Source organism: Choloepus didactylus, chromosome 27 (genome assembly GCF_015220235.1).
Source record: "Choloepus didactylus isolate mChoDid1 chromosome 27, mChoDid1.pri, whole genome shotgun sequence".
In the NCBI taxonomy this organism is placed as follows: domain Eukaryota; kingdom Metazoa; phylum Chordata; class Mammalia; order Pilosa; family Megalonychidae; genus Choloepus; species Choloepus didactylus.
In genome coordinates this window covers 9,007,549-9,028,371 of record NC_051333.1, presented here as the reverse complement: position 1 = coordinate 9,028,371, position 20,823 = coordinate 9,007,549, and the positions used below count along the sequence as shown (strand labels likewise).

General features: G+C 49.0%; 1 protein-coding gene across 2 annotated transcripts; it reads left to right on the top strand.

Moving 5' to 3' along the window:
- Positions 1 to 6,911: 6,911 nt before the first annotated feature.
- On the top strand, positions 6,912 to 11,850 carry SELENOW (selenoprotein W). 2 transcript variants are annotated; one of them, XM_037820358.1, is made up of 6 exons: positions 6,914 to 7,045; positions 8,524 to 8,548; positions 8,640 to 8,693; positions 8,818 to 8,892; positions 8,996 to 9,094; positions 11,440 to 11,850. In XM_037820358.1, exons 1-5 carry the CDS (start codon positions 6,999 to 7,001, stop codon positions 9,074 to 9,076), a joined length of 282 nt encoding a protein of 93 aa, XP_037676286.1. In that variant the 5' UTR covers positions 6,914 to 6,998; the 3' UTR covers positions 9,077 to 9,094; positions 11,440 to 11,850. The 2 variants fall into 2 exon arrangements, with proteins under 2 accessions (XP_037676287.1, XP_037676286.1); XM_037820359.1 differs by lacking the exon at positions 8,996 to 9,094 and having other exon boundaries at positions 6,912 to 7,045.
- Positions 11,851 to 20,823: the final 8,973 nt, after the last annotated feature.

Sequence of the window (20,823 nt, the reverse complement as noted above, 5' to 3'; positions counted from 1 at the left end):
CCCCCCTTCTCTTACCCCCTCCTCCAGGAAGCCCTCCCTCACCCCTCCTGTTGCAAACAGGATCTTTTGGAGATGTTATTTTTAATTAAGCTGTGGAGAGCTGAAGCAAGGTGGGCCTTAATCCAGAAGTCACAGAAGCCAGAAAGGAGAGGACATCACCGTGTGACAGGAGGCGGAGACACAAGCCAAGGAACCTGGAACATTCCAGAAAGCCAGCACCAGACCATGCAGACTCAGGTGGCAGGAAGCAAGCCTTGCCAACATCTCACTTTTGGACTTCTAGCCTCACCTTCTTGAGCCAATGAACTCCTGCTGTTTGAGCCAACCCGTGGTGTAGTATTTATGACATCAGCCTAGAGACCAAGAAAGATGCCATGCTGAGGCATTTGGATCTTGTCCAGAGGACCCTGGGGAGCCAGGGAGGGGAGTGACAGGGTCAGACCAGTGCTTCGGGACATGCTCCAGATGCCCTCTCCCCCCACCCCAGGGCCTTTGCACGTGCTGTTCATCCAGCCCCAGGGAACCAATGCTGGAAACCAGTCACCCCCAGACAGGCCCAGTCTGCAGGCAGTGGTCCTTGCTGGGGTGGGGGTGGGGGCACGAGGAGAAGGCACAGCCTCGGGGAAACCCTGTCGCCATGCAGAATGACAGACAGAAGTGGCCCTACCGCAGCCTCACCTGCACCCAGGTGTTGAAGACATTGAAGAATGTGAAGGTGTTGCCCTGGCTACCTCCAGGGGTTTGACATGGAGCCCAGGGCACCATCTTCCCTGAAGCAGGGCCAGGCCCAAGGCCAAGGCCAAGGCTGGGCCTCCCGGCCTCTTAGGAGTCCAGGCCTCCTTGACCCCTTGGAGCTCTCAACCCCTGACTCTGCTCCAAGCAGACCTCACCTCCCTCCAGGGGCCTCGGGAAGGGGCTCAGAACTCAGCCTCCAGAGCCACTGGGTTCCACATTCTGCATTTTGTCTTCAGGCCTTCAGGCCAGTGCCTCAGTTTTCCCATCTGTAAAATGGGATAATCCCAGCCCCTGCCTCTTAGGGCCAGGCTGTAGGCGCTCTCTGATCTGACAGAATCCATCTTTCTTTATGTTTTCACTCGTCTTCCTCAACAGAATGTGAGCTCCAGGAGGCAGGACCCATGTCTGTTTGCTTTTCACTGTCTTCACCAGGCCACCGCGCTGCTCATGGGCTGTGAAATTGGGTGGCGGTGCCTCCATGGGGTGGGGGTGTCCCTGTGGTGCTGTGTGGGTCTGGGTGGGTCGTTGTCCTGCCTCCAGCTTTAGGTCCACGTGTATCCCAGTGAGACTTGAGAGCATATTAGTTCCCTGTGGCTGCTATAACAAAACAGCCTGCAGTGTCAGGGTCTTAAAACCACAGGAATTCATGCTCTCACGTTCCTGAGAGCAGGGCTCCAAAATCGAGGTGTCTACAGGGCCTCACTCCCTCTGACGGCCCTGGGGGAGGCCCTTCCCTGGCCTCTTCCCACTTCTGGGGGCTCCAGGTGTTCCTGGGCTTTGCTCCAGGCTGTCTCCAATCCTCTGTCTCCCTGGCCTCCTTCCCTCTGCACCCTCTCCTCTTGTGTCTCTTTGAAGGACACTGGTCACTACGTGTACGGCCCACTTGGGTGGCCCAGGACGAGCTCCTCTCGAGATCCTTAACTTAATCACACCTGCACAGACCCTTCTTCCAACAAAGGTCACAAGCACAGGTTCTGGGGTTAGGACATGGACAGAACTTTTGGGAGTTACTTTGCACCCCTCAACAGGCAAGGCTGGGTTATTGTGTGTTCAGCTTGCACTGTGTGTCTGTGTGTCTGCACTGTTGTGTGTTTCTGTCTGCCTGGTGGTGTCACAATGTATGTTGTCAGCTGTGATTGTGTGTCTTGTCCCTGGCTGGATGACAGCGTTTGTGATTGTGTCACCGTGGGGCTGAGTGTCTGGGGGGGGGGGGCAGGAGGAGTTGTACGTCCCTGTGTGTGGCTGTCGGTGGGCATTGCAACAATCGCATCTGTGCCACTGCCTGTCAGCCCCTGGGTCCGAATTCAGCAGTGCGTGCTTGTGTGCAATTGTGCGTCTCAGTGCACCTGCCTGGATGTGTGTGCGTTGTGTTGCTGTGTGCCTGGGTTACGGTTGTGTGTCGCACCACGTGGCGGGGTGGAAGGGGCTGTCATTTTGCTTTGCGCACGAGGACGTGTGCGGTGACCCTGGCTGGGTGTGGGATGCCGCAACGTCGCGAGGCTGACCGACGTGCTCTCGGGGCGTTGCACGGCGCGGTTAATATGGGCGCCCTTAGGAGGGGGCGGGTCGCGATCCGGGTGCATCCGGCTCTCCCAGCGCCCCCCGCCGCGGGTCCCAGCAGCTCGGGAGGCGGGAGGAGCCGCAGCAGCCAGCGGAGCGGCTCAGCTTGGCGAAGGTTCTCGGCGCCCGCCCTGGTCGGCAGCCAAGATGCCCAGGACCAAGGAGGAGCCCAAGAGGCGTCAGCTGCACCTGCTCCTGCGAAAGCGGAAACAAAGCCAAAAAGGCAGCGGGAAAGGATTCGGCTTCAGACAAAAAAGTGCAACCGAAGGGGAAAAGAGAAGCAAAGGGAAAACAAGCTGAAGTGGCTAACCAAGAAACTAAAGAAGATTTACCTGCAGAAAATGGAGAAACTAAAAATGAAGAGAGTCCAGGAGAGAAAGAAGCCAAGTCCGATTAATATCTTATACCATGTCTTACCAGAGGTCTCTGTTCCTCTCTTCTTGTACAATCTGGAGGAATATTTTGATCAACTATTTTGTAGTGCATGTTTTTTAGTCACTCTAGAAGAAACATTTTTAAGAAGGAGATTGTAATCCTACTTCATCCCATTTTTAAAGTGTAAATGCTTTTTTTTTTTTTTTTCAAGAGGAGAAATCATTTGCTGGTTATTTATTTTCTGATATAACTAGAAAATAGTGGGATATTGAATTATGGGAGGCTTTGACTGTCTTCGATGTCAACTTGAACATTCCATGGGATGGGGTGTGGCAGTTTTTATGCCCTATCATACAATCTGCACTAAATGATGATTTGGAGTCACTGTCATGCATTTAGTATGTCTTGAACATTTTAAATTCCTTCCATTCCCATGCCTTTTAGTAGAATTGTTTCTTAAAACTGCTTCCTGATCTTGGCTCTCCCTGTCAGAACTGTGTGCGTTCTATGAAATCCTTGGTCATGGTTGTTCAGTTTTCCTAATAACGTTGTAATATGCTGTGAAAGATTGTGAACGTATGTAGTGTGCATGATATTAAATTGTGAATTAGTGGGACTTACGATGTAACAGCTTATCAACATTTGAAGATACTGGGACTTGATATCCTGTTAGGAAAAACTTGCTGCCAAATTTTAAGCTGGAAAGTCACTGGAATAACTTTAGAAAAGAATTACAACTATATGGCTTTTTAGATTTTCGAACAATTATTGTGTACAAATTGTTCATAATGTCTGGCTGATCTTCAGAACAACCAATAAAATCTCAATTATGAAAGAATTAAAAAAAAAAAAAAAAGATGGGCGCCCTTGTTTTGTTGTCTCTGGGCTGTTGTGGTTTGTCTGGATGTGGGATTGTGTAGCCGGCCTAGGGTGATCGGGTGATCGCTGCCTGTCGCCGTGGGTCTGTGTGTTTGCAAGAGAGAACCGTTGCTAATTCCTCAGCCTCCCCCACTTGTGGTCCACAGAGAGGGCTTTGTTCTCAGCAGGGGAAGAGGAGGTGTGTCTCTTCTCTTGAAGCTTCTGGCAAGTTCTCAGCCCTGAGCCTGGTCAACAAAATATCCTCTGAGCTTCTGCCCTGAGTCTGACGCTGAGTGTGCTGGGGACAGCAGCCTGGGGTTCACAGTCCACTGGGCCGTGACAACCAGAGTGGTTGGGGCACGGGTGGGGAAGCCCAGAGGGGGTCCTGCCCAAGCCCCCCTGGGCTCAGTGAGGGCTTCCTGGAGGAAGAAAGACATGGTTACAAGAGAATTTTTGGAAAAAGTTAAAATCATGACTCACCTATGGCCCTAAAAATGAACACACGTTCGAAAGATTTAACTCACCAATGGTGACAGAGAGGTGACAACCAGTTCAATGGCAAATCCAAAGAAGAGACAGATTTGTAGATCTGGAATATTGAAATGAACGTGCAAATGGTAGTCAAACATTTGGGGGGAAAGGAGGGGCGTCCGTCCACCAGGCAGAATTCATTTGCATGTTTGTAGAGAATTATTTTACATTGCTGCCACTTACGTACAATTTAGAGTTTAAAAACAGTTCCCATGGAATGAGATAACTTTGAAGGGTGCACTATAGACAATGCATAGTCTTCCATGCAAGCACAGATGTTTCCCTATGATATGTTGGAGGAAGTTTCTAGAGGATGAGCAGGAGTCAGGCAGCCCAAGAGGGAAGGGAGAGAGTGTGCAAAGGCCAAGAGACAGGAAAGTAAGTGGGGTCTGTGATGAACCTGTGGTTCCAAACGGCTGGAGCATTGAGCACTTAGAGAAGAGGTGAGAGAGGGAGATGCGATGGCTGGGGGCAGATCGTGCTGAGGTTTGGGTTTTTGTTCTCTGAGATCCATGGAATGAGACCTCTGTGTATGAGAGGTTGTCTCTCTGCTCCATCCCTCCGTACACATGCTCATTAAATCCTCCCAAGACACCGGGATCAGAGAGGACACAGTCAGTAACAGAGGTGAAGCGGGACTTGCAGCTTTGCCTGCCACTTCCCCTGAGAAGTCAAGGAGGCAGAAAGAGAGAGAAGCAGAGGGCAGGAAGGCAGGGGCAATTAAATGTATTGGGTCACCCCATATGCCAGATGCTGTTCTAATTCTCTCTGTGTTTATGAACTCATTGAAAAGCTCACCTCAACCCCACGAGGGAGGTACTTTTTCATTTTGCCTCATACTCATCTCCCCTGCCAAATCATTCCCATGGAGGAAGGGGACTTTTTCTCTTTTTTCCCCAATGCTGTATTGATCCTGATCAAAAGCGGTGGGTTCTCTGCCCGATGTGCTCAAATGACCAAAGAGCGGGGTTTCAAAGAGAGAAAGAGTTTATTGCTAGGCCCGAAGCAGGAAAGTACATGGCCTGTTGGCCCAAAAATCTGTGCCCCTGAACTGCAGTAACTCTGATAGTTTTATAGTATCAAAAGATGGGCAGACAGTATGCCAAGCCCTAACCAACAGTAGTCATGAAATACCTAGGTTCCTATCTGAGACTCTATAAAAGTTTCACTCACTAAGTTTATTTTTCAGAAACCTAAATCCACCAAAGTGTTCCTATGCCAGAGAAGTCCTAAAACCCAGAGGCAATAGCCTCTTTAAAAACAACAACCAGAGGCAGCCCACTTCCCTATAATGTTGACACCCCTTTTTAATATGAACAAGTTAGGATTGGTCACTGCCTAGACACTCCTGAAGATCGAGAAAATGATTAAGTGAGAGGAAGGGGTAGCAACAGACAAGATAGGATTTAACAAAGGATTACGAATACTGAATCTTTATACAAATATAGATGGATAGATAGATAGATAGATAGATAGATAGATAGATGCCAGGATATTAGAATAACTAGAAGGAAATAACTGAAATGGTGGAACTGTAAGCATAACGTTCTTTGAAATTTGCTCTATAGTCACTCAAATTGTACTTTGAAAGTTATAACCTTTCTATATATACCTTATATTTCACAATAAAGAAATAATTGAAACGGCAGAACTGTAACCCATAACATTCTTTGAAATTTGCTCTCTAACTACTTGTTAAATTGTACTTTGAAAGTTATCACTGTTCTGTATACAGGTTGAACTTCACAATAAAAAAATGTATTAAAAAAAAAAAAGATGGGTAGGCTTTCGGATAAAGAGAGCCATGGCTCTAGATGATGTAATTAGAGGCGATCTAATTATTGAGCATGCACAGACTGACTGCATGCTTAGTCACAGAACATATGTAAGAAAATGGTGGCCTTAATATGATGGGCATGATTTTTAGCATTATAATAAGGTATAGGTCACTTATAGGTTAAGGTTTAAGCTACTGTGCATGTCAGGCAGTGCCATTTTTGTCAGATACAGCTTAGTTTATCAAGATAACTTAGGAACTGGGATGGGTTAGTTCTGGGCTGAATCAAGGCCCTTCATTAATAAACATTAGGAGTCGTCTTTAGTGATCATAAGACTCTAAAGTTGAAAAACCAGATAAAAGGGGTACAAATAAGGGTCAGTCACAGGGTTTTTACAACCCCAAGGGCACAAGATAAAGGCTATATAATCATTATCAGAGATCAAGGCAGCTAGATTTCAGGTATTTCCCTCTGTCTATTCCAAAATACCAGAAAGTAAAAGGGAATATCTATAAAATGATTCAGTAATCATAATTATCCTCTAAATCCTAATTTCTCTGCTACAGTACCCCGGAACCTAGCATTGCAAGTGGGTCCTCAGTACATATTTTTTACATGAATGGACAGTGACTGGAAGCGATTACACCCATTTTCCAGACGGGGAAATTGAGGCTCAGAGAGGAGAAGCACCCGCGTATCCCGCCAACCAACCCCCAACTCCCCCTTCCCCCCGTCCGTCAGCGGTTTCCCGCACCCTAGGCGGGGCGGTCGATCAATGACCCTCATTTACAATTCCGTTTCCAGCCAATCGCCTGCGACCTTAACCACAGCCCCGCTAGGCCGTACCACTAAGGCCAGGGGCGGGGGGACCTAGGCGGGGACGCGCATGGGGCTTCTCCCGGGGACCCCGTTGTCGAGTCGCTCCCGGATCCAACAGGTGTAGAGAAACTGAATCTGTGTGGGGAGCTCAGGGTTGCAGGCCGCAGACCCCCGCGTCTCAGTTTCGGGGCCTCTGGCTTCTCCACGGCCCCCCTCGAGGGCGCGTTGGTGGGCGCCGGGGCGTGCCGAGTTGCCGCTCTCTGTGCGCACGCGCAGATCCCGGGCGGCTGGCGGAGCGCGGAGCTGCGCGGGGTGTGGGTCGCTGTGTCCGCCGTGCGTCGGATGTTGCGATCCCCAATCATGGCGCTCGCGGTCCGGGTGGTTTACTGGTAAGCGCGGCGGCCACCTTCCCCCACCCCCGTCCGGAACGGCAGCCTGCGTCCCCTCGGAGCTGGTGGCGGGGGCTGGACCCACGGAGGTCCCCTGGGACAGGGATTCCCGCCGGGAAGGGTGGGCGTGAGGAGGGGGCGAAAATATGGGGGGCTTTGGGATTCCCGCCTCCGTTTGTGACGCTCTAGAAATCCCAGACGCGCGCATGTTTCCCCCGGCGACCAAGCAAGGCCTGACCCCGGAGCTCATCTTGGGGGTGAATTTTGTGCGAGGGGAGGAGCCTCCGCCTACCCTTAGGTTCCCCCTCCCCCTCCTCAATTATGGAGGGTGGGGACCGCGAGAGTCGAGAATGTTCCTGGGTGTGGCTGGAAAGGGTTTGAATGAATGCGGTACGGCCTTTTTTATGCCTGGAGGGTGCTCTACGCAGCCAACCCCAGCCCTCTTCTGCCTCAGTTTCCACATTATAGGAAGAGGGAGGTGAACTGATATCCACGCCAAAGTGAAAGCTCCAGAAGGACAGGGGATTTTCTTTATCTTTTGTTGATTGGGTTGATAACCTAGTACAAAGCTGGGCATACACTAGGCGCTTAATAAGTGTGTCCAATGAATTTCTCCTCCCGAAACCCCGTGGAGGAGGGGAATTTTAGTTCCCTGTTGCAGTAGGCAAGGAACCAGTGGGGCTGGGGGGCAGGTCGGGATCTTGCAGTCCCGACGGCCAGTTACGGGGGCACTGGAACCGGGGTCTCGTGGCTGTAATAATCTTTATAATGGCCATCAGGGGCAGCCTGGCTTTTGACTCATGTGTCGCAGCTTCAGAAATGTTCCTGCCCACCCCACAAAGCAGAGGCTGGAGTGACATTTTGAGGTCCCCACCCCCACCTCTGGGCCAGTGCACCAGATTCCAGCTCAGAAATTGCCTGCTGTGGAGATTGGGGAAGCGTTTGATTTTCATCCTCAGGACTAGGAAGGAATTTAGGATCCAGGAGTAACCGAGTTTTCCTAAGATCCCTCATTGGCCCCTGGGTTGGGGTGAAGGGGCTGAGGTGGTAGATGGGGGGCTGTTATTCATTAAGTGCGTGTCCTAATCTGTTTCCCTTTTCCTTCCCTCTTGACTCTTCCTCCATGTCCCCCCCTTTTTCTGTCTTCCATTCTGCCTCGGGTCCCTTGCTCTGTTGGTTTTCCTCTGTTTCTCCGTGGGGTTGTCCACCTCCGTCCTGGGTCCCTGCCTCCCGATGTTCTCCCGTCTCTGCACTGTTCTCTGCGGGTGTATCTGGTGTCTGTCTGTCTTCTCCTCTGTTGAGGGGATCTGTCCTGTTCTCTGCTTTGTCTGTGTCCCTCTTCATCTCCCTGCCACCCTCTCTTGTTCCCCTCCGTCTCCCCTCACTTCTCACTGTCTCCTCCTTCCCCTCCCTGGATCCCTGCCTGTCCCCACCTGTCCCCTCTCAACCCCCCCCCCCTTGGACTCTGCCCTGACCAGTGGCGCTTGAGGCTACAAGCCCAAGGTAAGTAGAGGCTTGGCAGCTGAGAGACATCCTTGAAGTGGGGTGGTGGTGGCTGGCGTGACTCCTGTGTCATCTTGAACCCCCTTTTCAGTATGTTCAGCTCAAGAAGAAGTTAGAAGATGAGTTCCCCGGATGCCTAGACATCGTGAGTCCTGGGGATGGGGGTGGTTGAGGTCAGCACAGCCCTCCACCCTTATTCTCCATTCCCGGGGGGGGGTCCTCAAGTGGACCCCTTGGTTCTTAGCCCCAACATCTCTCCCTCTCCTCAGAGTGGCGAGGGGACCCCCCAGACCACCGGGTTCTTTGAAGTGATGGTGGCTGGGAAGTTGGTTCACTCCAAGAAGGTATGTCTGTCTGTCCTGTCTCTTTATTGGGCTGTCGTGGGGTGGGGCTGAGGTTGGTGTACTGGCCCCAGCTCACCCCTTCTCTTCCCCAACCTCATCCCAGAAAGGCGATGGCTTTGTGGACACGGAGAGCAAGTTTCTGAGGCTGGTAGCTGCCATCAAAGCTGCCTTGGCTCAGGGGTAGAGGGCCCCGAAGACAGAGGTGAGGGGGCCCAAATGAGACGATGGGGGAGGGTTGTCATCCTCTGGCTCGGTGGAGAGGGGGTGTCCCCAGGAGCAGAAAGGATAGAAGTTAGATCTGGGGTGGCACCAGACGAGGCCAGAGATTGGGATGGAGTCAGAGGGCTGCCCTAAAACGGCTGCTCTGGTTTGGGAATGAAAGTGCGGAAGACACCCTACAGTTTGGAATCTGGAATTCTGGGTCTTTGTCCCATCGCCAGGAAACAGTTCCCAGCCTGGCAGTCCATGTAACTGAGTGTCATTCCAGGGTCCCCGTGTGCTTGGAGACAATTCCCATGCCCGTGCTTCCTCAGCTAGACAATTCTCTGTCACCACCTCTGAACCTGAGAACGGTTCCAGCAATGTTCTGGAGCTGACTTCAGCTCCAGAGCAACCCCCTCTAGGACTGAGTCAGGCCAAGAATGCTCCAGAAACAATGTAGCCTTAAAGTTGATTGGCTGCTCCAAAAATAACCCAGAACCTACTCCCAGCAGCTCATACAGTCTGGAATCTAATGGAAAACCAGCTCCCAACCTAGCACTTGAAAGTGAGAACCAGCTCAAAATGCCAGGTTTGACTGCTAGTTTTTAATGTGTTTTGAGCTCTCAAGTACTAGTTTCCAACCTGTTGCATTCTAGAACAAAAAGCAGTTACTTTCTGGAACCTAGAACTGCTTTCCAGCATGCTCTGAACCTGATTTGCAGTTTTCAAGCCCGTATATTCCAGGCGAGCTCCAAACCCAACCTGCTCTAGAACTGAGCACCAGTTTCCAGCCGAGTCCAGAACCTAGTTTTGGATCCTGCCACTTGAGCACCTGGAACCACTTTATCACCCTCTAAACTTAGAAACTATTCTTATCCCACAGGGTCCAGAACTGAATGTCCCAAGTCCCTGCCCCAGCATGCTTTGCACCAGAAAACTGGTTCTCAGATACCTTAAATTCAAATTCTGTTTCCCAGAGTTCTGTGAGCACAGTGAGGTTGCACTTGATGTGAATTGAGCATGACAATTTGAAAGAATGCAATGGAAAACTACAAATAACGTTCTGCCTCCTGTGCAGATCTGAAATGAAATGACTCCCAAAATTAAAAAAAAAAAAAAAAAAAAAGGTGGGGTGGGGGCATAATTTTAAAGCTACATGAGCTGAATAAATTGCAGGCAGCTGCCATGAGGGCGCTGGGCTGGGGGTGGGCAGGAGTGTGCCACCAGAAGTGGGTTTTGCATTCTTGAAGAAAAAAGTGGTGCCCGTCCCTTGGATAAACACCCTCTCGGTGCCAGAACCAAACTGTCTGTGACTCAGAGTCATCTAGTTAACTCAGCCTGAGATTTACTCAGATTCCAGAGAGGCCATTCAACAGATGATTTCACCAACAATGCAAAATAGGATTTAGGTAAGAGAAAGCAGAGGGGGAGAAAAATTGCAGATGGCTTGGAAAGATTCTTTGCACGTTTCCTGAGCGTATCAGGGCTCTCTGGAAGAACAACCAACAGGCTATATAGGTGCACATAGATATATTCAGGGATTAGCTCACGTGATTTATGGTGGCTGACGAGTCCAGATTCTATGGGGGGAGTTTGGAGGCTGGAAATTCTGGCAGGATTTAGATTGAAGTCTTGAGTCCAGGAGGAGTAGAGGCTGTAGTCTCCAGGTGGAATCCCTTTTCCTCCTGGAAACCCTCAGCTCTGGCTTTGGAAGACCTCCAACCCCTGGGCCAAGGCCCCCGCCGTTGCTGAGGGCAGCTCCTTGAAGCCGACTGGTTGTAGAGCTAATCCCATTTGATCCCATTTATGAAATACCTCCATGGTCACAGTTAGGCCAGTGTTTGACCAAACAGCTGGATGCCAAAGTCTAGCCAGGTTGACACACAAAATGAACAGTCCCCGTGGCGAACTAGTCAGTTGCTGACCGGCAGGGAGCCCATGGGGGCACTCGGGGCTTGAGGGGCCACTTGGGAGAGGCCGAAGGAAACTATTTCAGTTGCCGATGGATTCTTGGGAAATCTCGGAGTTTAGTGGTGGGACGCAGGCATCTGGCCGGCTGGAGGGTCTGCTGGTGGCCGCCCAGCAGCTTGTCCAGTTTAGACCAGGCCCACAATGATTTGTCAGCAGAATGTCCCACAACAAACTACTGAGAATTAGGTCTTGGCCCAGCTCGCCTTGTTTGGCTGCAGTTTCTTTCCCTCACAGGCTTCCTGTTTTTCTGTGGGCCTCACTTTCTCTCTGGGTCTGTGTTTCCCTCCTTCCCCCCCTTTCCTCCTTTGTCATGTACCCCCAGTCTAGAGCTTGTCCCTGCAGTCTGGACCTCCTGACCACCTCCTCTCTCCACAGCTCGGGCCTTGGCCCAGCCGCCCTCGGCAGACGCTTCATGAGGGGAAGGACTGAAATGTCTCACGGATCCTGGTCCTTCCCTGATGTCCCTGCGGCTGCTGGGTGGGGCCGAGGCCGACACCCTGGGTTTTGCCTGTGTGTGTGGATATGTGTGTGTCCCCTGGAAATCTAGTTTTTCACACCTGCTGCCATTCTGCCCCCTACTTTCACCATGTCTTCTGGAATTCCCAAGTCTCCCAGTACTGCCCCCCAACCCGAGTTTTCTGCCCTCTGGAGCATGCCGGGGAGCAGGTCCTCAGGCCCCTTCCCCAGGGAAGGGTCAGGGTGACTGAGTGGGTGAGTGTCTCAGGTTACAGCAACAGTTCACAATTCAGTAAACCAATAAACACTGGAGCAGTGTGACAAAATTTACTGGAGTCTGAGTGTGTGCTGTTTGCCCCGGAGCCATCTCCCTCTGGCTCCCAGTCCCGGGAATTAACACGCACTTGCTGAGCCCCGCTGGCAGCGCCGGGTGCCTTGTGCTTGACAAGATGCTGAGGGTTTGCAGATGAGGGTGGCAGGTGCAGCGGTGAGGTTAATTTAAACGAGACCAGACCCCCCAAACTCTTTGCCTGTTTTACCATGGCCCCAAAGTCGTTGTTCAGACTAGGCCCCTCCCTGGAATCGGTGGTGGTGCGGGTCTTGGGGTTGCTGCCACCAGTGTACGGCAGGGGTGGCACTGCAGGACATCCAAGGTGACGTCAGCTCCCCCTGGGCCTGGGAGCACTTGTCCTCTGGGGTGGGGGTGGGGGGTACCTCTTGGCACGCTCCTGGGAACCCTGCCACGTGTGAGAGTGCCAGTCAGTGGCTCCCCCAGAGGTCAGCCTTGGGGTCACTCCAGCCCCAGGCCCCGGCCTGAGAGTGAAGGGGTTGAACTGTGTGCTCCAAAAAGAAATGTTGGCCCCCTGACCCTGGTACCTGCGAATGTGACCTGATTTGGGCATAGGGTCAGTGCAGATGGAATTAGGTTAAAGTGGAGTCATTCTGGAGTAGGTGGGCATTTAATCCAACATGACTCGTGTCCTCATACGGAGAGGAGAGCCCCGGAGAAGGCCATGTGAAGGCGGAGGCAGCTGAGTGCTGGCTGTGTCCGTCCTCAGTCCAGGGACACCAAGGGTGGCTGGCGAACTGCAGGGGCCAGGAGAGGCGTCAAAGGCTTCCACAGGTTTCAGAGGGCACCTGGCCCTGCTGCACCTGGATTTCAGACCTCCAGCCCCCAGGGCTCTGAGACAATAAGTTCTTGCTGGTTTAAACCACCAAACTGGTAGCAGCCCTGGGAGACTGGGTGATTCCAGCCTCCAGCTGTTGGGGTCTTGATGTCAGAGGTGGAGGAGCAGAAACAAACCATCCTCACTGAACCCCAATGGAAATTTTTTTTTTTTTTAATGAGGTTTATTGTTTGTGCTTAGTCATTTTCAAAGGCCCATCACCCTCTTTGAGTCCGCCCTTAGATCTTCAGCCTGCCGACGAGGTGGGCTTTTGAAGCTACCTTCGTTAATTCAGCACCTAGCTCCTGCATTTAATAGCACGTGGGTTTGAAGTGTACCCTCAACGGAATTTTGATCCACAGATTCCATGAACCTTATACTGATTGGTTACTTTGGACCACTAAATTGGGGGTGGTTTGTTATGCAGGGGTACATAACTGGAGCACCCCATTTATTTCACTCCCTGCAGGTTGAAGACAGAAGGTGCAGAGAACTCTTAACCAAATCCCCAAGCATTTATGCCAAGGAAACAAAACCAAGGACAATAGTAATAATATTCTTGCATGCCTGGCACTGTTCTGAACCCTTTACAAATATTAACTTATTTAATCCTCAAGAGTAATCCCACAGCTCACGAGGCAGGAGCAGTCATTACTTCCATTTTCCACATGAGGAAACCGAGGCACAGAGATGCTATTGGTTTTCACCACTATTGTTTTATTTTGAAAACTTGAACTTGTAGAAAAATTTTAAAAATCCACATGGAGCCATCTAGAATTAATTATTTTCCATTTTAAAGTTTGCAGTTTTGCTCTCAGTGTTTGCTTTTGTTTCTAATTTTTTGCTGTCCTCTTTGAAAGTTGGTAGCAGACACCTGAAGACTCCATCCATAACTACTGGTGCACATGCAAGAAATGCTCTTAATTTACATGAGGCAGGCTCTCGAGTTCTTACTAAGAGATTGTTTGGGTTTGCTAATGCAATATACCAGAAATGGATTGGCTTTTACAATGACGGTTTACTAGTTCACAACTTTTCAGTTCTAAGGCCATGAAAATGTCCCCATTAAGGCATCAGCAGGACTGGGCCTTCTCTGAGGAAAGGCCGGTGGCATCTGGGTTCCTCTGTCACATGGGAAGGCACATGGCCGGAGTCGGCTAGTCCTCTTCAAGGTTTACCTTCTGGTTTCCATGACTTTCTCAAAAATGTCTCTGGGCTCTGTCTTAGCTTTTTTCTAAGCATCTCTGGGTCCTTGTTTCTCCCCGGGGCCTTTCTGTCTCTCTTAAAGGACTCCAGTAAAGGATTAAGACCCACCTTGAACTGGGCAGGTCACATGTCCGTGGAAACAACCTAATCAAAAGGTCCCGCCCACGATAGGTCTGCCCCCACAAGACCGGATTAAAAGTGTTACGGTGCCCGTGAGTTAAAGTACGAGACAGCCAAACAGAATTTAAAGAGCCTTTTATTAGCCAGCTAGCAGGCGGCTGCCGTCTCCCACTCCGCGCAGAGTTCAGCAAGCAGCAGCCACCTGTGTGCGCTGGTGCCTTATGTAGGCAGAAACCGTATCCTAGAAACGCAAGCAAGCAAGCTATTCTAAGAGAAGCAGAGTTGGCAGTTTAGCTCTTGATCACAAAAACAATTATACAAAGAGTTTCACTTGGAACTGGAGCAGTTATTGATCATACAAAACAATTTCACAAAAACAATTTCACAAAGAGTTTCACTTGGGACTGAAGCAGCTATTGACTATTAAAGGGTTACAAAAAGTTTCACTTGTACCTGGAGCAGTTATTGTTAAAAGGGTTACGCTTGGCTGATGCGTGCAACCGCAGCTTTGCCTCCCCTAAACGGTAAAGTTTTGATTTCCTTAACTGGTACAGGCCCAGTCTCACTCCTCCCCCTCATGGCCTAATGCTGTTTACACAACACTGTTGCTTTGCAGGTGTTTTGGGATTAAGGGAAAGGGACCTCACTTCAAAAAGAACATGTGAGAAGAAGAGGGACACATCAGTGAATCACCCTTGTTAGAAAACACACTTTAGGCAATTCAGAGTTGATACTGGTTTAGAGTTAGAACTCCAGAAAAACATGTTCTTAATCTTAATCCATTCCCGTGGGTGTGAACCCATTGAAAATAGGACCTTTTGAGGAGGCTACTTCGGTTAAGGTGTGGCCAATTGAATCAGTTTAGGCCTTCATCCTTCTACTGGAGGACTTAGAGAGGGCCACAGAGAGAGAAGCTGCAGCGAGCAGCCAGAAGCTGAAAGTCACTGGAACCCGGAAGAGAAAGGAGAAGACACTGCCATGTGCCTTGCCACGTGATGGAAAAGCCCAGGAACCCCGAAGATTGCCTGTCAGCCAAAAGACGCTTACCCACAAGGAAGCAAGCCTTTTAGCATCTGACACCATAAGAGCAGAAGGAGCACGAGGCCATAAAGCTGGAGAACATGTTCGACAAGCTCTCCAGGCACAGAGTCATTTAGCTCATGTCCCCTGGGTCACTTCTGGTCCTTTCACAAAGCCATCTGTAGACCATAGAGGGGCAGCCTAAACCCTTCCCTGCTTCCTAAAAACTGCATTTACCTTCGGCCTTGGGCCAATGCAGATAGTTTGTGCTAACAGTGTGATTTATGGAGGGGACCTTGCAGTTTCAATCTGACCTCTGGAAGGTCTGGAGGCATAGAACTGTGGTCAGCCCCGTGGGTGGTCAGCCATGCCTATGACTGAACTCCAGTAAAAACCCTGGACACCAAGGCTCAGGTGAGCTTCCCTGGTTGGCAATATGCCATGTGTGTGGTCGTGCATCATTTCTGAGGGTATTCAGTGCTGTCCACACACTCCCCTGGGAGAGGACAGCTGGAAGTTCACACCTGGTCTCTCCTGACCCTGCTCTATGCACCTTTGTCCTTTGCTGATTTTGATCTGTGTCCTTTTGCTCCAATAAATGGTAACTGTGAGTATAATGGCTTTTCTAAGTTCTGTGAGTCCTAGCAAATCATTGAACTTGAAGATGGTTTTGGGAACTGGGAATGCAGGTTGTTTGCAGGTTTTGGCTACTAGGAGCAAAGCCGTTACAACCTTTCTTGTATCCATCTTTGGGTAGACTAAGCATTTGCCTCTGCTGAGTATATACAGGAGTGGAATTGCTGGGTTGGAGTGTGTGTGTGTGTGTGTGTGTGTGTGTGTGTGTGTGTGTGTGTGTCTGAGTGTTCAGATTTAATAAAAACTGGGATCATTTTGACTGTAAAACTCTTATCTGCTCTCCTCTGCAGCTGCAGGGGAGGGAGAACATTTTCCCCTTTTTGTCTTGCTGAGCTTTCTTTCATCTGTGATTTTCAAGACTAGGTAATTAGATTCTGTAATTAGCCTTGAGAGAAAAAGAATCAGGCATGAGAAGGTTGAAACTTATCATATGGAAGAGAAAAGGAGCAGAAGAAGATTATTAACCAATGGTATGTGGACTGTAAAGGTTTATAGCTCTTGTCCCCTCGTTCATTTACTAATTTTTTTCAACCATTTATTGAGCACCTACTATGTGCCAGGTACTGTTCTCAGTGTTTGGGATACGTTAGTGACCGAGACAAACTGAAATCCCTGTACTTATGTGGGCTCACATTCTTTGTCACTTTAGCAACAATTTGGAGGCTTCTTTGTTACAGCAGCGAGTGCTATTATATTAGTTTTCTATTTGTGTATTATTGCATAACAAATTACCACAAAGTTAGCAGTATAAAACAACACAGATTTATTATCTCACAGTTCTGCGGGTCAGTAGTCCAGGCATGGCTCTGTTAGGGCTTCCACTTGGGGTCTCACAAGGCTGCCTTCAAGACATGTTGACTGGGATGTGTTCTCATCTGGAGGCTCTGCTGGGGAAGAATTAGTTTATAAACTCACTCAAGGTTTTGGCAGAACTCATTTCCTTGCAGCTGAGGCCCCTGGCTTCTTGCTGGCTGTCACCTGGAGACCACCTGCAGTGCCTTGTGATGTGAGCTTTCCCCACATCAAGCCAGCAAGAAGTCTCCACAGTGCCTCTGCTGATAAGATGGAGTCATATATAACTTAAGGAATGACATCCGTTGCCCTATTCCTTTGATTAGAAGCAAGTCACAAGTCCCATCCACATTCATGGGATGGGGATTGCACAAAGGTGTGAACCCAGGAGATAGGGATCTTGGGGACCACCTTAGAATTAGAGTTACTTTAGTATAACTTTGCAAGGGTATAATTTCTAGTGAAGGCTTAGTGTGGTTGATTGTAATATTAGTCCAACTCCTCACCTCTTCCTGAAAGTACTTCCTTACCATTGCTGCATGGGGGGAGGGGTGCATTTACCTGCCCCTTGTACACGTGACTCAGTTTGACCAATGATACATGAGCAGAAGTGAGTGCAAGCCAATTCCAAGCCTGAGCTTAAAAGAGTCTTGCTCTCTTGTGCCTCTTGCCACCTCCATGAGAAGAACAATCCCCATTAGTCCATTGTTTAGAGAACTAGAAACATGGAACTGAGCTGCTTTAGCAGACAAACAGATGTGTGATGGGAAGCAGAATCACCCATCAGGGCCTGCCTAGAGTAGTCAACCCCCAGCTGGCTTGCAGATGCGTGAAAATACATGTGCAAAGTCACTGAATTTTGGAATTGTTTGTCGCACAGCAATAGCTGACTGATACATGTGGGTATGTGTGCTAGTTTGCATATATTATGTCCCACCAAAAGCTATAGTCTTTAATGCAATGTTGTGGGGGCAGACATATTAGTGTTGATTAGGTTGGAACCTTTGGATTAGATTGTTTCCATGGAGATGTGACCCACCCAACTATAGGTGATAACTCTGATATAATTCCATGGAGGTATGGCCCTGCCCATTCAGCATGGGCCTTGATCAGTTTACTAGAACCCTATATAAGCTCAGACAGAAGGAGCTTGCTGCTGCAGCTTAGACATTTTGAAGACAGCCTGTTGAAAGCTGACACTGACATTTTGGAAAATGCCGTTGTGAAACGCAACATGGGAGCAAGCAGATGCCAGTCACGTGCCTTCCCAGCTAACGGAGGTTGTCTGGATGCCAATGTCCTTTCTCCAGTGATGATACCCTATTTATGGCCTTAAGACTGTAACTTTGTAACCAAATAAACCTTTATAAAAGTCAATCCATTTCTTGTATTTTGCAAAACAGCAGCATTAGCAAACCAGAACAGTAGGGTTAAAAGCAAGGGTTTCCATGAACACATGCCCTTGTTGACATAGAACAATAATCCAGGGATATCATTTGCTAAATATAAGACAAACAGGGCATTTCAACTCTACAGGGCTAGGCTAGTGTCATACCCTGGCCATTTAGGGAAGTTTTCATCTCCAGTTGTCTAGCTGTCATTCATATGATCCCAAGAGGAAGGCACTGGTTCATAGAAATTTCATCCTCATTGCTGTGTGGTCTGGGAACCCCTACCCCCAGCACTGCCTTCCCAGCATATTGTGTTGTTACTATGACTTTGAACTTCCATAAAGAACAAAACAGGCTTTACAGACAGAATATATATTTGGTTAGGATGAAACTTGCTTGGATTTTGATGGTGAAACATTTTCCCTGTATAGTTGAGAACCAACAACCAAACCAGAAAGTTCAGGCAGAACTGCGTGGCATTCCCCAGCATACTTGCTCATGGCCATGTACTGTCTATTTTCATGGAGGTCACTAGGCCAGTCTTCTTCAAAGGAAATGCAAGCAGTCAGCAATCGTCCTCAGTTTCTCCTCTTGTTCAAGTCTCAGGGAAGGCCATAAAATGTGTCATGACTTGAAAACAACAATCAATTGTTTCTACAGACCCAGGGGTCTGCAGAGGGTTGGCTGGTCTGGGCTGGACTTGTCGGGGGCAGTTTGGCTCTGCTCCATAGGCCTGTCATCTTCTCCTGGGTCCCGCAGGCTTGGCTGGGTGTGGTCCTCTCCCAGAGCACTGGTCAAGCCTTTGTTCACATCACTCCTGCTCACTCCCACATGGCTGAACCCAAAGTCAAGGAGTGGGAAAGGGTGTGTGCCAGTTTCGATGTATTATGGCCCCCCAAACACCATTATTTTTGATGCAATCTTGTGGAGGCAGACTATATCAGTGTTGATTAGATTGGAATCCTTTGAGTGTTTCCATGGAGATGTGACTCAATCAACTGTGAGTGAAGCGTTTGATTGGATAATTTCCATGGAGATGTTACCCCACCCATTCAGGATGGGTGTTATTTGGATCACTGGAGTTGTATAAAGGAGTTCAAAGATAGAAGGACCTCAGAGCAACCGAGAGTGACATTTTGAAGAGGAGCTGCAGCTAAGAAAGGACAAAACATCTCAAGAGCAAGATTTTGGAGAACGCCATTTTGAAACACCACCTGGGAGCCAGCGGACGCCAGCCATGTGCCTTCCCAACTAACAGAGGATTTCTGGACACCAATGGCCACCCTCCAGTGAAGGTACCTGATTGTTGATGCCTTACCTTGGGCACTTTATGGCCTTAAGACTGTAACTTCATAACCAAATAAACTCTCTTTATAAAAGCCAATCCATTTCTGGTATTTTGCATTCTGGCAGCATTAGCAAACCAGAACAGGGTGTAAACAGGAAGAAGTGAAGAACTGAGACCAGTGATGACGTCAACCCTGAGTCTTTGCCATCCATGGACCCGTTTGGAGGAGACCAAGGCTGAACGTCCGTGAGGGGAGACCACTTACAACCCCATTAGGAGCAAACAGGTGAAGACAGGATGAACTCCTTACTGACAGACAGACCAAGTCCCGTCCTTTTGAGGATTTTCTTGAGTCTTCCTCATAACCCTAGTTGTAACAGGTCTCTGGAAAGTTGTTGGATAACTTGATACTGCAGAGTTCAAATTTTGGTGGTCAGCTGGCCAGGATCAGCAGGTTCTTGGGACACTACATAAAGCTTCCTGTAACTGTCCATGGCATGGTCCTTCGATGAGAAGTGGGTCCTCGATTTCTGTCTTTAGTTGGAAAATAGAGGCTAAGTGGAAGAAGATGCTAGATGGGTGGCAGATTGCATTTTTTACCCTGTTTTTTTCACTCCTCCTTTTATTTATGCCTTTTCCCCTTTACAGTCCCCCCACTAGAGATGAAGTGTACTTCCCTCCCTCTTAACTTTGGATTTGATCACATGGTGTTCCTTGGCCAAGAGAATGAGGGAGACGCACCAGCATGGTGCCGGTTCTGAGCCTGGGCTCCGAGAGGCCTTGTGTTTCTGCTTGCTTTTGTGCACCTCTGTTACTGCCATGAGAAGACCATACTTGGGCTAGCCTTCTGGGTCTCAGAATGAGAGATGTGTGGAGAGGAGCTGCCCCAGCTAAACAGCCTAGAGCAGAGCTCACCCCCCCCCCCCAAGCGAACCCATGGACACTTGAGCAAGCTCAGCTTAGCCCAATCAAAAATGTCCTAGATCAAAATGACCCCCAGCTATGTAACGCATGAACTTTAATAATACATTGTTGTTGTAAGCCTCTGAATTTGGGGGTGATTTGTTATGCAGCCATAGCTAGCAGATACAAAAGGGGACTGACATTTTCTTACAATGGGAGACATTGGATCTCAGATGGATGCCTCAGCACTTAACAGCTAAATTAGGGATTGCATGGTTTTGATGAGCCCCTTCTAGTAAGACTCAAGGAATATCTTCCACTGTTGCAGCTTGATGTCAACCATTACACCATGCCACCGTGTCAGTGGCTAGGGCCTCTCATGCTGAAGGTGAGTGCTCCGACACCCTTCTGAGCTGTGTCATGATCGTCTAACACATGGATACTCTGTTGCCAAGAGGACACTGGGAAGCATCAGAAGCTGCACAGGCCCACCGATCAGTATTTCCTGGGGTAAGATTGTTTGTTTGAGCTGTGGGTCTGGCCACTTTAGCCCTGTTTCTGTACAGAGTCCAGCCAGTTTTCTGGTTAAGAACTCCATTCTGACATTTCACTACCCTGGCTGATTCTCTATGATGTGGGCCTTGAAGGTGGTGAATGAGGGTTTAAAAATTCTTTTATAATCCATTTTATAAAGGATAGGTCCTGGTGGTTATTTTTTATTTATTTATTTATTTATTTATTTATTTATTTATTTATTTATTTATGTTTATCATTACAGTTT